The sequence below is a fragment of the Athene noctua genome, chromosome 4, assembly GCF_965140245.1.
Source record: "Athene noctua chromosome 4, bAthNoc1.hap1.1, whole genome shotgun sequence".
NCBI classification, from domain to species: Eukaryota; Metazoa; Chordata; class Aves; order Strigiformes; family Strigidae; genus Athene; species Athene noctua.
Genome location: NC_134040.1, coordinates 73,085,285 through 73,102,309, shown reverse-complemented (window position 1 = coordinate 73,102,309; position 17,025 = coordinate 73,085,285). Strand labels below are relative to the sequence as shown.

General features: G+C 41.7%; 1 protein-coding gene across 2 annotated transcripts in view; it reads left to right on the top strand.

Moving 5' to 3' along the window:
• The first annotated feature begins 977 nt into the window (after nucleotides 1–977).
• SH3RF1 (SH3 domain containing ring finger 1) overlaps nucleotides 978–17,025 on the top strand; it is an 86,722-nt gene continuing 70,674 nt past the window's right edge. The window contains exons 1-2 of one of the 2 annotated variants that reach the window (XM_074905738.1): nucleotides 978–1,092; nucleotides 2,626–3,114. In XM_074905738.1, coding sequence (XP_074761839.1) covers nucleotides 2,728–3,114 — 387 coding nt within the window. In that variant the 5' untranslated portion in view covers nucleotides 978–1,092; nucleotides 2,626–2,727. Of the gene's footprint in view, nucleotides 1,471–2,625; nucleotides 3,115–17,025 lie in introns of both variants that reach the window. The other variant, XM_074905739.1, reaches the window with a different exon arrangement.

Genomic DNA, 17,025 nt, shown 5'->3' with positions numbered 1-17,025 from the left:
CCTTCATTCCCAGTCTTGTCCGTAACTGTTTCAGACAAAATGCCCCTGATGCAAGCACTTTATTTCCTGAACACAGGTGCATGTGTCGTCAAGAGAAACACACACCAATTTGGGGCAGTTTCTGACCTCACCTGACGATTTAATTGAGCAACAGTAACAACTAACTTTGTGTCACGCCGAGGGAGTCACGCACACCCGAAATTAATGCTTTTCGCTGCATTCGACCTGATCGCAGAGCGCTCTGCGAGGGCCTGAGGGAGCGCTGCTGTGCCCGAGGGCAGTGGCGCCCACCTCCCTCCCTCGCTCCCCTCCGCTCCTGTCCCCCCCCCGCCCTCACCCACCACCACGGCGTCCGACCCCCGCCCCGAGCCGGGAGGCGTCGCGACCCCCCCTCGTCCCGGCCTCGCCCCTTCGCGCCGGGAGCAGAGGCCGCAGCGCCGGGGTCAGGCCTTGCTGCCCCGTCGGGGGAGGCCCCCTCGCCCCCCCCACGAGCCCGCTCCGCCTGAGGAGCGCCTCCTCGGCCGGGCGGCCGCGGGCTCTGGGCACCGGCTGCCCCTCCCGCGGGGCCTGGCAGCCGCGGGCCGGCACTCCCGACCCGATTTACCACAGAGCGCGGGGGGGGCTCTCCCACCACCCGCCCGCTGGCTCCACCGCCGCGCTCACGCTGCCAGCGACAGCCCCGGGTGCCTGCCCAGGCCCCCCCACCTCGCAAACCGGGCGGGGAGCGCCTCCCCCGTCCCGGGAACCCGCCGCCGCCCCAGCCCCGACCCCGCGGCACCTGGCGGGGGGGGGGGCGGCCGCCGGGGCCCGGCCCCACGCCCCGCCCCCTCCCGTGAGGGGAGGCGCTGCCGCGGAGGGGAGGCGGCCCGGGCCGGGCCGGGCGGGGGCGAGGGCCGCCCTTCCCGCGGCCCCCTCGGCGGGGCGGTGCCGGGCGGGGCGGTGCCGCCCCTCGCGTCAGCCCTGCGCGGCGGGGAGGGGACGGGAGCCTCGGCGCTGCCGCGGCGGGAGAGGCACCGGCGGGGCCGGCGGCGGCTCCTCACGGGAACAAAGCGGGGGCGGCGCAGCCTCTCCGGCCCGCTGCGGCGCCGCACGGTGAGAGCCGGGGAGGGACGGGGAGGCGGGCGGCGTTCGGCCTCCCCGGGGACGCTCCCGCCTCCCCTGAGGGGCGGCTCGGCTCGGCGGGGCGGAGGGGCCGCAGGCCCGACCGCCCCCTTCCCCTCGGCGCCGCGGGGCGGGGTGACAGCCCTGCGCCCCGGGCCTGCCCCACGCCCGCCTCCTTTCCCCCGCCCCGCCGCGGGATGCGCCTCGGGGGGCGCCGTCCCCGCTGCCCCCCTCTTCCCGGAGGGCCCGCGGAGGGCGCGTACCGCCTGCCGCGGCGTCTGCCTGCCTGCGAGGCGCTTTTAAAAGCGGGGAGAGCGGGGAAATACCAGTAAATAAGGGAGCCGGTATGGGCGCGGAGCCTGAGAGCAGGTAGGTGCGGAGACGGGCGCCGCGACACGCACCCGGGGAGCCGAGCGGAGCCGCTTCCGTAGGCCGGCGGCGGGGGCTGGGCGGAGGCGCTCAACTTCGCGCGGAGCCTGCTTTGGCAGCCCCCCGGGGGGCACGGGGCTGCGCCGCCGGCCGGGCCCCCGCCGAGCCGCCGCGGGAAGCGCTGGGCCAGCGGCCCGCGCCGGGGCTGCCTTCCCGCGCCGAGTACGCGGGCGCGTAGCGGCGGGGACTGCCGAACCCAGCAAGGCGTTTTCTCCCCTGTGGGGCAGTCTGGCGTGACTTCCCGCAGAATGACATTGGGGGGGGGGGGGGGCACGGACACGCGGGGCTTTTTGGTGGCGGGATTTTTTTCCCTCCCTTTCGTAGCCCCTCGCTGCATACACTTAGGCTGGCTGAAGGCTTGCCCCTGCCCCTGTGGCTGCGTACGCAGCACTCGTGTTGTCCTACCGATATGGCAGTAGCACTTCCTGCTGTAAATCACTTGGCGATAGTTTCTCAAGCGCTTCTTAAAGGCGGCTCTGTAACGAACCCGAGTCAGTGCCTGTGGTAAGCTTAAAACCCTAGAAGCTAGAGAGGCTGTTTTCGAGACCGATGTGTGTAACGTGCTGCTATTAGTTCTCACAGAAATGGTAGAAATGTAGTCTGCTCTTGGCTTAGTCTTGGCGTAAATGTAATTCCCCTTGCGGTGCCCTGTTGCGTGCACTCTGTTGTTTTGGGCCCAGTTCTAGATACCTTTGCCGTCGTCTTGTGAAAAAAGCGAATTTCAAGTAAATGTTCAGAGATACAGGTGTATTAAGCAAGAACGATGAAAAGTAACCTTTATTATAATGCTGTACTGGGGATAGCTCTTGATTCTGGAATAATTTGAGAAAACAGAATCACTCAAGATTAAAATTTATGGAGACTTGAATTTAAAAACCTTAGCTGTTAGCATTTGTTATAATATTTTAACTAAATAGATGTTGATCACTATTATTATTTGTTGCTATTCTGAAGTTTCTTTCATTTTTTGAAAATATCTACTGAATTAGTGTACAGGTCGTTTATTTTGCTCCTTGTATGAGCATCTTCATATAAAATAGTTTTGCTGGCTCTTTTTCCAGCTTATTAATGCCTTTTTCCCTCAAAAAATTTCAGAGTACAGTCAGAAGAGGAATGGATGTAACATGATATCCTTGGAGTGCTCAAAACACACAAATTCTGCAAAGATTTGTTTTTTGCTTAAGTAATACAAAGAAAATGGATGAATCAGCTTTGCTGGATCTGTTGGAGTGTCCTGTTTGCTTAGAACGCCTTGATGCTTCTGCAAAAGTCTTGCCTTGCCAGCACACGTTTTGTAAACGCTGTTTGCTGGGCATTGTGAGCTCTCGAAATGAGCTTCGATGCCCAGAGTGCAGGACTTTAGTGGACTGCAGTGTTGATGAACTTCCCAGTAATATTTTGCTTGTTAGACTACTGGATGGCATCAAACAGAGGCCTCGAAAACCCGGCGCTGGTGGTGGGACTGGTAGCACAAATGCTTTAAGGGTCCCCATCAACACTATCGCTAATTGCGGATCGAAGGACCTGCAGAGCTCGCAAGGTGGACAGCAGCAAAGGGTGCAAGCACGGAGCCCTCCTGTTAGGGTAAGTGTCATGTGCTGACGGTATTTTGTTGCAATCGTATCTTTTCCTGCCCCATTTCAAAACAGTTGATGGCCTCTGCTTCAGGATGAGGACAGTCAGATAGTAAATACAGCAAGACAAAGTATTTTTGAGAATTGTTGTGGATTTCTAGCAAAACACATCAGCGTTCTTACCATTATTGGTTTACTGTTATGTAAATACCCGTAATAATACATCCTTATTAAAACTTGCAGTTGTTAAGGAGAAGAAAAGCATCTCGGTACCTTAGCTGTCTTATTAAAAGGAAGTCAAATAGAACAAGGTAATTTATTTGGAAAGCTTAAGTAATTGTTAAGGATAAACATCCTGTGAAGAACACTTGAAATTGTTATTAGTTTGTCAACTCTAGAGGTTTTATTTTGGCAGTTGCACTTTCTGTAGTGATTCCGACTATCAGTAAATTTCCTTTGAGTCAGATATAACAAATGTTAAACACAAGCAGGGAAGTTATGTTCTTGTTGAATCCATGAAGGTTTTGCAATTGGCTTTTAATGGGTTATGTTTTTACTTCTCTTCCTTTAAAAAGAAGTCTTTGAATTACTGTCATCTAGTAAGTTATTTGTACTCTGTCCTCACCACTTCTTTAGTCAGTTTTTCCTCAAAGTATCTTTTCTAAGTGATTTGGAAAATCTATGTACTGTGATGGGAAGACATTGCCTTCTGTCTGTACTGTTGCTTCCTAGGATCTGTGCAACCTGTAGACTCTGTCATACCTTGTAATCAAGACTTGTTAGCCTCATTTGTGATTATCCATTCTAGAGCCTGTATTGGGAAATACAATTTTATGAGATGACTGACCTTGCTTTGTTTTATTTAATGACAAGGCGGAACAGCTTCTCTGAAAGGTCTTGCTGCCCACTTTGTGATGGCTGCATATTCAGAGTTTCTGTGTTTGAAGTGGAGTTTCTGAATGGTTTAGGTGGTTTCCTCCTTGTGAAGTTTATTTTATTTTTAAGAAATGACTTAAGGGGTTCCAATTTGGCAGGACTAGTCTTTATTTTAAAGCATAGCTGAATGATTTAGTTTACTTAGTCAATGAAGGAAGCCTTACACCGATTTGCCCTCAGTTGTATTTACATGATTGGAATATCTTAAAAGCATCTTAAGAGGTGTATTTAAGTTTGCATGAGGATTTAAAATACAGGTGTTCTTCCATTAGACTGTATTGTTTTCTCTGCTTGGTAGAGACTCATTAGATTCTTTATTTTAGAATATAAAAATAATAATTATCATGCCACTACCTGTTAATGAGTTTTGTTCTGTGTGTAGATTAATTGGTAAGAGATGGTGATGTGTGGTGTTTTTTGTGTGTGTGTTGTGTTGTTTGTTTTTTTTTTTTTTTTCTTTTGGAAGATAGACCATAAAAAATACTGCAAAGAAGCTTCAGCAGTATCAAAACCAGTCTGGTCTTCTCCAGAACCTGAAGGTGTTTACCACGATACCTTGCATTTGCAAAAGCTCTTCAACTTAAAACAAAAGCAAAATACCCATCTAACTTGTTTATATATTTTCTTGTTGACCTTTGTAAAGGTGTCTGTATTTTCAGATACTGCTTCTCCTCCAAAAAGGTTTCTGGTTTGGCAACGTACTGCATGTGTGAATGGCTGTGCTTTGGAGTTTCTCAAAGCCTTATTAGAAAAAATAACTTGGATATGGAATATTCTCTCTTTTTTTTAAATGTTCTATAATATCCTCTTGTGCAACATTTGCATTTCCAGATGTTGCGCAGAGTAGAAAGTGATAACATGTGGAATGTTGCTTCAGTTTATTAGTTATTCTGTACCGTGTGCTATTAAAATTGTGACCATGCATGTCCTTGTGCAATTAACTGATACTTGGTGTGTATTAGTGATAGATTTCAACATTTTACAGTAAGCCTTGAATGTATCTTTGTTTCTGGGGTTTCACAGGCATTCTTGTGTCTTCTTTCCTTTGGGAGACAGGGAAAGATGATCTTTTCATCTTTTGTCCACTTTGTCCAGAGCTTGCTTTACTAGGAAGGCATTACTTCTAAGAACACGAGCTGACTCTGAGGGATAAGAAGTGGGAGATAAGAGCTTTTCCTATATGAAAAGTGTTGTTTTAAAAAAAAAGTCCAGAAAGCAAAATGCCAATTTTATGGACATCATTGAAGTGAATGAATGCCCTATTTGTTTTGCTAACTATAACATAAAGATGATTGCAAATACAGTTTCTCTCTGGGAATTGAAGAAGAAAATCTGTTTCTAGATGAGTGGCAGAGTCAGATTTCCTAAACTAATTTTGCTGAAGGGGAACTAGTAAATGAAAGTTGCTGTTAAGTTAAATGAAGTGAACATGGATGAAGGCTGTTAAGTCATAAACATTCTGCTTATACCCCGAAGTAGTACTAAGCTCATAAATGCCCTTTCAGAAGATGCCATAATTTTCAGAAAAGGTTAATACAGCATGTAGTGTGGTGTGATTTCCTGAACTGTATCAATGACTATGGAGCTGCCAGCCCTGTTATTGCACAGCACTATGTATATTGCATTCTCTGTATTATGTATGTGGTGACACATGGCAATAAACAAACTAATGGTTCCTTGAGTCTTAAAACTAATGAAGCTGGGTGGGTGGTGGGGATTAACAAATCCTGTGCCTTGTATCTCCCCCACTGCAATAACCCTGTTTCTTTCTATAACCTCTGTAGTCTTTCACCAGTGTAACTACTGCAGTTTCTCCTTGCAAGTTCTTAACCTCTTTCTATTCCCTGCTGTTTTGATGCATAAAGCCTTCTGTACTTCTCCTTGGGTACTGGTTGGACAAAGGCAGCATACTGCTGTACCTGATGGAAAACTCTGCTGACTGCCCAACTCTTCTGTTCTGAGCAGCCAGCTTGCCTGGGAGAGCAAATAATAGTTACACTCCTGCTGCAGCTTCCTCTCTGGTACGGATGCTAATTTAATGCTTTCTGGTGTGTGGTGTGGTTTTTTTTTTTTTGTTACTGGTAAGTGAAAGCCTTCAGCTAGGTTGATAGCGGAAAAGCTTTAAGAACCACAGTCAGCTGTCAGATCTGCTTGGAACTGGTCATCAGGAGCAAGTTGTTGAGGGACTGCATGATTACGTGGGCTTTGTTTCCTTCAAAAGCGCATACGAAAATTTTAGGGTACTTACTTTCAAATTTTTGCTCATGTTATTCATCTTGTCATTTTCACGAAGTATGTCGACCAGGTATTATCTTAAGTTCCTTGTCATAGTTTTACAGGGGTATGCTTATTGCAGGAATCTTAAATGTAGCTCTGTGTGTAAGCTGATAGATGTTGGAGAGCTGTTCTAATTTTTCTGCTAGAGGATAGATTTAAGATGATACACATTTAAATTTTCTCTTGAATTTGTATGTACCTAAGACGTACTGGTTCTCCTGCTAGTTTCTTTAATAGTCCAAGTTTCCGAAGTTAGGGCTGTCTTCTCAGCAGAACCTAAAACAGAGTTGTCTAGATAGTACAGAGATCAGCTGAAAACATTATTAAAAAATATGTTCGACAGTGATGAGATTTCAGACTAAGTGTAGACAGGAAGAGAGAAATGAAGGATTCAAATGATCTCCCTTTTCAAAAGAAAAGCATGAATAGCTCAGAAGTTGGCCATGCCTAGTAGAGTTGATGCTTATGCTGAGTAAGTATTGATGGTGTGATTTGACTGTATTATACTCAATGTCAGTGGGAAAATTTATCGAGGAATGTTACAGTGCAGTCAGTGGGCAAGTACTAAAGCTATTCCATTTTTTCTTGGTTTTTTTCTGGAAACCTGATAGAGACCTCTGGCGATACCACTTGTTGTGAAGTCTTCTTGAAATGAGAGGGTAAAGGAGCATTACAGGCTATTAGAAGATGCTCATTCGGTTGTTGAAGGGGGCTTTCTAACTGCAGCAATAATTTCTTGCTGTGGGCGTTCCTAAAACTTTGTTTTTCTGTTGAGAACCACTAGCATCTGAGATATTTGAAAAAAACTTTTAAACTGAGGTGGAAACTAAAACCCACAAACAGGAGGTTGTTTTGTGAGCTTCTGCTAATGCTCAGCTGTGTTGCGTTGTCATGTAAACCCACGTGTCCATTCTCATGCTGTGTAACACAGGAAAGCAACAGTAAAATTTTCAATTCCCACATCCATACAGCCTTAGCATCGGTCATTTGTGATCTAGTAGGCTTGCCTGGGAACTGCTGAAACAGCCTTAATGCCAAAAAGGAAAATAAATGGAGCCAGGTTCTCTTCCCCCAGCCATGGTGTTTGAACTTTGCACACAACTTGGGGTGGTAGGGATGATGGGCCGCCTTATTGTCTATGAGGATTTAAGCAGGTCAGGTTTCTCTGTCTGTTGGACTTAATGTGTGATGTTAGCAGTTGGTTTTCTTTTATCCTAAGCACCCCAAAGAAGGGAGCTCAGGGTGGCAGCTCTCACAGTTTGACTATTTAGCAGGATTCAAAAACCTGATAGGAGCTGAAACAAGTGCTGCTGTTGGGGGCACGAAGATCTGCTAAGATCCTGGCAGAAATTAATTATCAAAGGAAACTTCTTAGATCAGAGAATTTATAATGATTAGAAAGCAACAGTGGGGCTCAAAATGTGCATTCGCAGATCAATAACGTTATTAAAGGATTGAAAATAAATATTGGGATTGCTAAGCATGACAGCGGGTGTAGATTGGAACAGATGTTAAAATCCGCGCTGAACAGCAGTTAGCAGAATAAAACAATAGACAGAAATGTCATATCAGTAAACATCTGTTGGTCAGGTACTCTTATAAGAGGCTCACGTTGTGATAATAGATGAGATTATGAAGTATGTCACTTGGAGAAAAAAGTGGTTGCAGAAATATGCAAGAGACAGTGGCTAATGCAGTTAGTTTCATAGTTGGCATTTGTGATGGTAGGCTGGAGAATCATTCCTTGATGATACCTGATTTTGATTGTGTTTGTATGAATTTATACAAAATCTGCCTTCTTTTTTTTAAAAAAAAGAAACAAAAGTGTATCTTATTGTTGCCTGTGTAGTTTTAATTCTGCATTCCTGCATGTATTCCATCCTATAGAAGTAGAGTGTTGAGGTGCAACTTTGACATGTGAAATGTCTTAATTTGAGAATGTGGAGATAGGCACCTATTCATATTCCAGAGTGATCATTAGAAAACATTTTTGGAAGTTTTTCTAAATCATGCATGCTTTTGTTTCTTCTCACACTTGTTGAAACTCCACATTCTGCTTCTACATTTATAATTGCTTGTACAATTTTAATTATTTCTATGTAACACTTACGTATCCTATGTTAAGCTAGAGAAAATTTAATGAAGATTATAAATATAAAAGGGAAATAGACTGTCTCTCATGGTGTTAATGTGTTTCCTCTCAGAGATAAGTATTTGAGAGAGGGAGGATAAGCAAAAGGAAGGATTGTCTCAGTATCCAAAGGTATTGGGCTAGGATTGAGAGCTTCCGGGCTCAGTTCCTGGCTCTGCCACAGACATCCTTTATAACCTTGCACAGAATCATTTAAAGCTCTTTGTGCCTCTGTTTCCCATCTGCAGATATGACTGATAGTACTTCCTTTGTTTGACTTGCTATTTAAACTGTATATTCTCCAGGGCAGACATTGACTTTTTTATTTTGGATATATCTATAGGGTGTTTTACAATGGGTCCACAGTCTCAGCTGAGGTCAGTAGATACTGCTGTTCAGTCATGAAATCGTTGACTTCCACATTACTGGAGAGCTCTTCAGAATCCATTTCCTGTACCAAAGATGGTGCAGTGCCTAGTGTTACATTGTTGAAAGGATTTAGTTTTGTTTAGAAGTTTAATAGCGAATTGCATAAATACCTCAGGGAGGAAAAGCCAGACACTTATGGAAAACCAGCTTCCACAGATTTTTTTTTTTCTTCAGCTAGAAAAATCTGCATCCGACTGGCACACTGGTGTGTAGATTTGAGTGTGCTTTGAAAAGAATAAAAAGAGAATATCTACTGTGAGTGGTGTTGGTAGTACAGAAATATTTAATTCCATACTTTGAACCTTGATAGCAATCTTAAACCTGCCAGCTAACATTAAGCTGCTTGATAAAACAGCTGTGAAACTCGTGTAATCCCTTTATTTAGAAAATAATTAGGTTTCGAAGTTGATTTATAAACTAAAAAACAAATCCACAGTATTTTAGTTTGATGCTTAAATTCCTTATTTTATTTCTGATACCCTTTTTATTGTGTATTAGTGGAAGATGCTTTTGTGGGATTGCTTTGTTTTCAGCTGGAAGAGGGGGCTGTCTTTATTTCCCTTTATTCTTGATTTAATATTACTCCATTTCTGTAGATTCGTTTAAAACCCCCTACCTGAAATAAAATGGTGTCTTTTTCCCTCCACTTTAATTTGCCTGGTGAGTTACAGGTTATTGCTCTACTCAGAAAGCTTTGATCGTTCAGAAAATTTCTGTGCAGAAGGGAAGTCTAAAGCCCTTAACTTTTAATGGGCTTGTGAAGGGGAGCAGGTTTTTTTTAAAGAGAATAAAAATCTTTTCGTTTTTCTCTTATTATGACAGAAATCAAATACCAATAAAATTGCTTTACCTAGGTGGTCCAGTGTCTGATTAGAAAATTCAGTCAGTAGTGCTGTTGCTGTGTTTCTGTATGCACAGTGTCTGGCTTTCTGCAATGGGTACCTCTGGTTCGGTGGCTTAATAGACATCCTGTACGGTAGGAAGAGCTGAAGGGGCTGACTGGGATGTGGTCAACTAGGAATCCTTCTCCTCTGCTCTCCTTAAGTGAAATGGTTTTCACATGGTACTTCCCCTTCTTGCCCCCGTGTTTAGTGCATTGGTAGGAACTACGGAAAACAGCAAGCCTGAAACTGCAGCTGTTATAATAAAACTGGAAACTTGTTACGTTGCATTGTTTGTCTTTGGTGGTGGACTTCCCCTGCAGTGCATTTGCCCTTCTCCTTATGGTATGCTTAACACCTTCCTTGGTCTTTTCTTTGTCTCCATCGTTGTCCTTTTATTCAAATGTTCTCTTGCCTCTGATCTTAGTGTACTACTTCCAAGAAAAAGAAAACATATATTTTTCTACCCTCTTGTGTTCAATTTGTCCTTGGCTGTGTCAAACATAGGGAACATGAAATAAGCAATAAGAAAGAAAATGTTCTGTTGAAGTATTTGGACTACAGACACTTGTGGTATTTATGACTAAATCTGTTAAATGAATGGAGAGTATAGAGTGTAGTTTAATATTACTGTACTGCTTAACCTCCTTTGGTTTGAAAGTTTCTTTTTCTTCTTCTTTAAATCATTGCCTATATGCACATCCGAGTGTGGGCAACAGTGTGTCTCAGTAATTAAAGGTGAAATATCATATGGTCAGCCTGTTCATACGTACACCTTGTTACTGTGTGTGCAAAGGAAAATCATGCATCTGTTACGTCTCAATTCCTGTCAGATGCCTTTTTGTCAGTAGACAGAACAGCTCATCTCAAAATCAGCAGTGAATTCTTGGGTCAGTTGCACTAGATCAATTTCTTTGCTTTTCTTTTCACATCACCAAATCAGAATCTTTCTGGAGAGCAGATTTTTGTGGACTGAGAATGGCTGCTTTGAAGTGATCTGGATTAATTTTAGGAAGTGAGTGGCTCTGAGGTGGGAGAATCTCGCATCCAAGTGCTCTTTTTTGGACTTGATATCTTCCCTGAGTATAGAGGGGGCACTGTCCTCTGATTGTTAGACTAAACAGTGGGGCTGGTCCTAGTTAGAGCCTTACTGCACTGAGAGTGTTTGAATAACTGCTTTCATTTATTGTTGTCCCGTAGATATTGCTGGTCTTGGTCAGCACAGTGGCAAACAGTTAAGTCTATTTTCTCTTCTGCATGCTCTTAAACATCAGGAAATCATAGGCACTTGGGAAGATGCTCTGGGGATAAGGACAATCACTCCAAAGACAAACTTGAGTCCAGTATTTGGAATTCTTTGACATGTGATGTTTATCTGCCATCTTTAAAATGCCATTCAATGTTTCCTGGAAACATACAGATTTGGATTCTCCAGTTAAGAGGAAAATGAAACATAGATGTCAAATTCAGCTCTTTATCTTTCATTTACAGATACTGTTACCAATTCTGAGCCTGCTAGACTGTGGCATTGGCAAGCAGTCTGCCACAGAAATAATTTATCCCTGTGCCCTTAGAAGCTTAGGACTGTGATGCTCATCTGACACTTCTTGTGGCACTCAAGCATGTGATAAGGTTTTTTATAGCATAAGACTATGAACACTTCAGAATTTTAAGTTATACAATTTCTTGTCTAAGTCTTTGTTCCTATCTTATTTGGCCTTTGTTTAATTCACCTCCACCTCTAGTGGCACTTACATTCTTACAGGTTCTCGTTTTAATACCTGAGAGTTTATCTGATCTCCTAAAGATGAGAACGAGATTCTCTTGTGTGTACGTATATGCCCTGTCTCTCTTGCACAGTAATTTTGTTTGAAATGGTGCTGATAAGCTCAGCCTTCCACGTGTGATTTTGAAAATATGGTGTAAAGTTGTGGGCTTTTTTAATTGAATGAAAAGCTCTGATTGTCTGCTTAACTGTTCTTTCTATTGTTCAAGTTGGCACGATTCTTTAGAGTCGAATATAGATTGTCCGTTTTTGTTTTCTGTAAATGTGCAAAGTATAATTTTACAGTTTCTAGCTGGGAAGCATGCTATTAATCATAAACACATTTGATCAAAGGTAAGCATTTCCATGTTACTTAAAAATTAATACAGACATCATTCTCCTGTGAAGAGAATGAGTGCTGCCATTGTTGCATAGAAGTGCATCAGAGAGTGTCCTCTTGGACTTCATAACACCTGAACCCCTCCTCAGTCTTTAGTGTTCCTTTGCTAATAAAACTGATTTTGTTTCATGGCATTAGTGTTGCAGTAAGGTGAGGTAATTCTGCTCTCCTTTTTATAAAGGAAAGATGTGCATATTAGCTCTCTTGACTTCCTCTCCTCAGCATCTAAACTTTCAAAATGTACATGCACATTAAAAGCTTTTTAAAGAACTGAAGCGCTGTTTTATGCTGTGTGAACCACAGTCTTACAAGACAAGCTCTGATTAAAGACAAAGGTACTCTTCTCAGGCTTTCAAGCTGCTGAACTCAAGAAAAAGAATGTAGTCTCACATGCACAGAGGAGTAAGGATCAATACTGAACAATTTGAAACAAGTTTCTTCAATTATTCTTTATTAGCATGCTATCTAAATTCTTTAGGTTATATTCTGCATTTTATTTATTTAAAAACTGAGGAAGAATGAGGCGCTTCTGCCTGATTAAGAAGTGTTAGGATGAAAAGTATTCAAAGATAATCAGATGACAATCTGAGTTGGCATATATAGGGCATAGCTGTTATAGAAGCTTATTTTAAACAAATCCAGCAGAGTTCAGTGTGCTGCAGTAATGTGCCTTGGTGAAGATGAAGCTTTTATTCTGAAGCTAAGAGCTTGCTAAAAGAAAGCTAACATCCTGTGGACCTTTACTCGTTTGTGTATGCCAGTGCCCTACTATCTCACATGGTCTTCTTTTTCATGAACTAGATAAAGATCAGAGAAGAGGCTCTTAAATCTTATCCACACTAGCAGAGTTAAGTCATTTTTAAAACCTGTTTAATTTAACAGTTTTAAATCCACAGCCTTATTAAGTTAACAAGCCTTCAGCCTTGCCACCAGGTTCTGTAATCCTCTTAGATCTTCACTCTAAGCAGGGCAGGGATAGTCAATAAGTAGATGAATAGATGATCTTTCAGAAGACATGTAAGTCTCCCGGAAGTAAGTGTTGATTTCTACCCTGAGTTTTGAAAGGTTGAGAAATGCTGATCTGAACTTTCTTTGAGTATAAGACATACTACCACAGCATCTACAACTTGAGGAAAAAGTTGAAAAGACTACCACTGGGGGTTTTGTTGCGGGGGGGGGGAGAATAAAATATTTTAAAAAATGCATTAATATCTACTTTACAGCCCAATAAAAATAAACTAAATTGAAATATAGAATGAGGTAAGTAAAAGTAAGTTTGTTTCCTTGCATTATGCATATGCAGATTAAAAGCTTTGTGGTTGGTTCACAAGATATCTTTGGAAATCTTTCAGACAGTCAGTAGACTGTCAACCAGAATTTAAAAAACATTAATGCAGATAATGTGGTACTGGCCACCACTGCACTCTGCGTATTACTTCAGTTTTGACTCTTCTAGCTCTATTGAACTTAAGCTGAGTAGAGCTCCTGAGGTAGTGGAGCTGAAGGAAGGGGAAAAAAACAGTTTATAGTGGAAGAATTCAGCCTAACATGAGGATTCCTGCCTGACATGTTCACACAGCACCAGAGTAGGAGCAGAGGAAGTGAATGTGGGATTCACATTAGGTCCAGGAGATGCCAAGGGTGCCCCTGCATTTGAAGAGGGTGGCAGAAGAGCTGAGCACAGAGTGAGTCCAAGGCATGAAAGCAATCACTCGTGTTGTCAAAGGGATGGGAGAAGGCCTCTGGGAGGAGATGACTGAAAAGCAGGGAAACTTTAATACTGATGGGTGATAAAGATGCAGAAGGCCAAATAGTAAGGGAGTGGAGGGATAGTGAATTATGTTGAAAGAAGAACTATGCTTGTGGATTTGGAACATAGCAATAGACAGATTGGGTAAAAAATGACAGAGAAGGAAATGGGATTGGGCACATGACTCTGCTCCCTGAAATTGAATTAGAGACCTGTTGAGGAGGAGGTGCTGGAGAAACAAGTTGAAGAGGTGACTTGATGCTTGAAAAAGGTTTTGGAGAGCATCAAAATAGAAAAGTTGATATGCTAGAGTTGGCTAGACAAGAGGTGAGAATAAGAATTAATTTCAATTAAATTAATTTTTAATTTTAAAATACAGTGCATTTTTTTCATTGTTTATTTTGAAATAGTGTGTCAGGTACTATGTGACACTTAAAATATTTCAGCTCCAAAATGACTGAAGAACTTTCTGTTCGGTACTGTGAGGATTATTTCTGGTGTATCTCTCAAGCACTTTGAGATTCTTCATAGGATTCTAAAAGTATCAATTTTGTTACTAATAAACTATTCTTACAGTTCTTATAGAACCAATAAAGCTACAAATTTAAGTGATCTGTTCAATTAACTCAAAAAGTATATAGGAAAAGGTGGGCTAGTGTCCTTAGGAATTGCTTGGAAATTGGAAAAGATTCTTCAGGAAGGAAAAAAAAAGAGCATTTGTGACTAATTCTGATTTGGTACTGTTTTCTTTCACCTTGTTTCCATGTTTCCTCAGTCTTCTGTGTAGTCCTTCAGTTAGTAATAGCTGAAAATAAGGACTTAAGCATCCTACCAGCATTACAGAGCATGGCTACAATCTTGCATACTATCCTTTTGAATTTAGTCATGACAGCTAAGAATAATGATTTTTGTGGGACAGATTCTCCAAACAAAATAATGGAATATTTTCAGTATGTTTTCAGTCCCTTGGAGCAGCTCACCTTTCTGTAATACAGATAAAAAGAGAACTCTCTTTCTAGAATTATGTTTTCAAAATATGTTATTTTTGTTCAGTAAGGGGGATTTGTGTTTATCTTTACTTTCACTTACAAGTGGAATTGGTTTTTCAGTGGAGAAATAGAATAGCTAGTGAGCTGTTGCCGGAAACAGATTCCCAAAGCAGTTTAGAATTTCAAGAAATATTTATCTTCTCACACTGAAACCTCCGAATGCAGAAAGAAACATAAGAGTCAATGATAGCTGATTTCTAATGTCAGCTCCTGTTGTTGGTATATGCTCTTTACTAAGGAAATCTTACTTTTTCGTATATTCAATTCAGAATTTTGTTGCTTGCAACAGGGAGCTGATGTTATTTGTTTCCCTATTTGTTATTTTACGAGCTCCCTACATTTAAAAGGAACAGCATAAAAGAGGCCAAAATTTAATTTAAATGGTGTAGAAGAGGAACTGGTTATTCTACACACTCTGTAAAAAGGTTGGGTGGTTTTATTTCTTTAAAAATAATAAAATATTAAATACCGTGTCTTAAGCAGTTAAATATGAAATATTCATAATTGTGTATCCAGCAATTGATAGGGAGACTTTTTTTTAATGTAATACTCTTGTTTCAAATCTTCTGTGTTTGCATTAAAGGAATCCAAGAAAAAAAGGGGTATGAGTCAAAACAGCACAACTATGAGGAAGTGTTTGTGCCCTTTTTTTCCTTCAGCAGTCATAGAATTTTACATGCAAACTCAAATGCCATTTAAAAAATATTCTCTGAGTAAAATTTTATGTAACGTGGCATCTTTAATCCTTTTAGATCTTTTGAAATGTGTAATGCACATGCGGTTAGGCTATACCACACAATTCCTTAATTTTTTATGTTAATGGGAGTTACGAGAGTTAATGAGATAAATTGGTTGATGAAGTTTATGCCTTTGTTGGTTTTTGTAGGTTGTGGTTGTTCGGGTGGGTGTATATTTTTCTGTAGTGTACTGCTCAATTCACAGATAAAGAGTTTAGATTAGAAATGGTTAAAAAAGAAGAAATTAAATTATTTTAGAACCAATTTTGTATGTGCAGTAATGGAAGGGTATGGATTTATAATATTTAGAGGCACAGTCCTCAGAAGAAATCCCCTGTGTTAAATTTTTCATCTGCTTACAAGGGGATTTCAGTGCAGCTTCACTTACGTATAGTCAGATTAAAGCCCACTTGCACACAGCCAGATTGAAGTTCAAGGTAGTTTATCTGAATCAAACAGAAGCACTAACTTGGTCTTTGTAATTAGACATGTTTTAAAGCTTGAAAAATCTCATAGCTGAGTATGCAGTACCCACAGCATATTTTGTGACTGGGCTTGGTTAGTCTTGCCTATAGTAAATGGAAAGCTAAGTATTCCAAATCATGTGTTTCAAGAAAATGTTAAATAGTTGCCTCCAGGAATTCCTAAGTTTTGTTTGCATAAGATGCCTTATGATGTTGGAGAAATCCTCTTCATGCTTAAACAGATAACCTCACCCTCAGATCTGGATGTTAGCTGCAGTCTTGTTCATGGCGCACTCTCTTCCAACTGCTATTTACAATGTTGGGTTAGGAACCCACACCTTCATAGAAATGGCATCTAATTCTTGGGAAGTCAAATACTTCAAGTTCTCAAAGCTAGAACATTAGTAAGAATTTGTAAGATTTCAGATAAATTGAAATCAATTTATGTACTTACTTTCTAGATGTGAATGCATGAGTGCGTTTAAAAACTCAGATTCACGTTCTTTTTGCATGTTTAATTTTGACGAAGGAGGTAGAGCCAATGAAACTTTCAGTAGAGTGTGGCTTTCTGACTTGGGGAAAAGCCACTGCTTTGTACAAAGGCAGACCAAACTCTGCACCGATCAGAATTCAAATGGCAGGGCTTTGTCAGCACCACAGAGCTCTGGTTTTGAGTACAGACTCCAATTACTGAAGTCTAGTCTGAACATACCATTAGATGCAAACTGTGTTTTTGGAGTAGGTAGTTGGTTTTTATTAAGATAAATAACTCTGAATGTCTTAGTAGTGGTACTCAGTGGATGAAATAGCATTTTATTTGTGCTGTGTTTTGAAAAATTTTTTTTTTTTTTTCAGATTCTTCTGTTCGGTATATTAAGTTTAATGGAAGCAATCTGTCCAAAGTGGTTTTGTGTAAACATTCAATGTGTTTATATTTTTCAAGGTCTTGTAACTATAGAAATAAAATTGCAGTTTTGAACTTTGCTATTAAAATATACACTGGAAAATATTCTGTTGGAATACAGAAGAGTGTTAATGGCTTTCATGAAAACAGATCTGGTAAAAGTCAACAAGTGCAGTAGATATCCTTCATTAGAGGGAC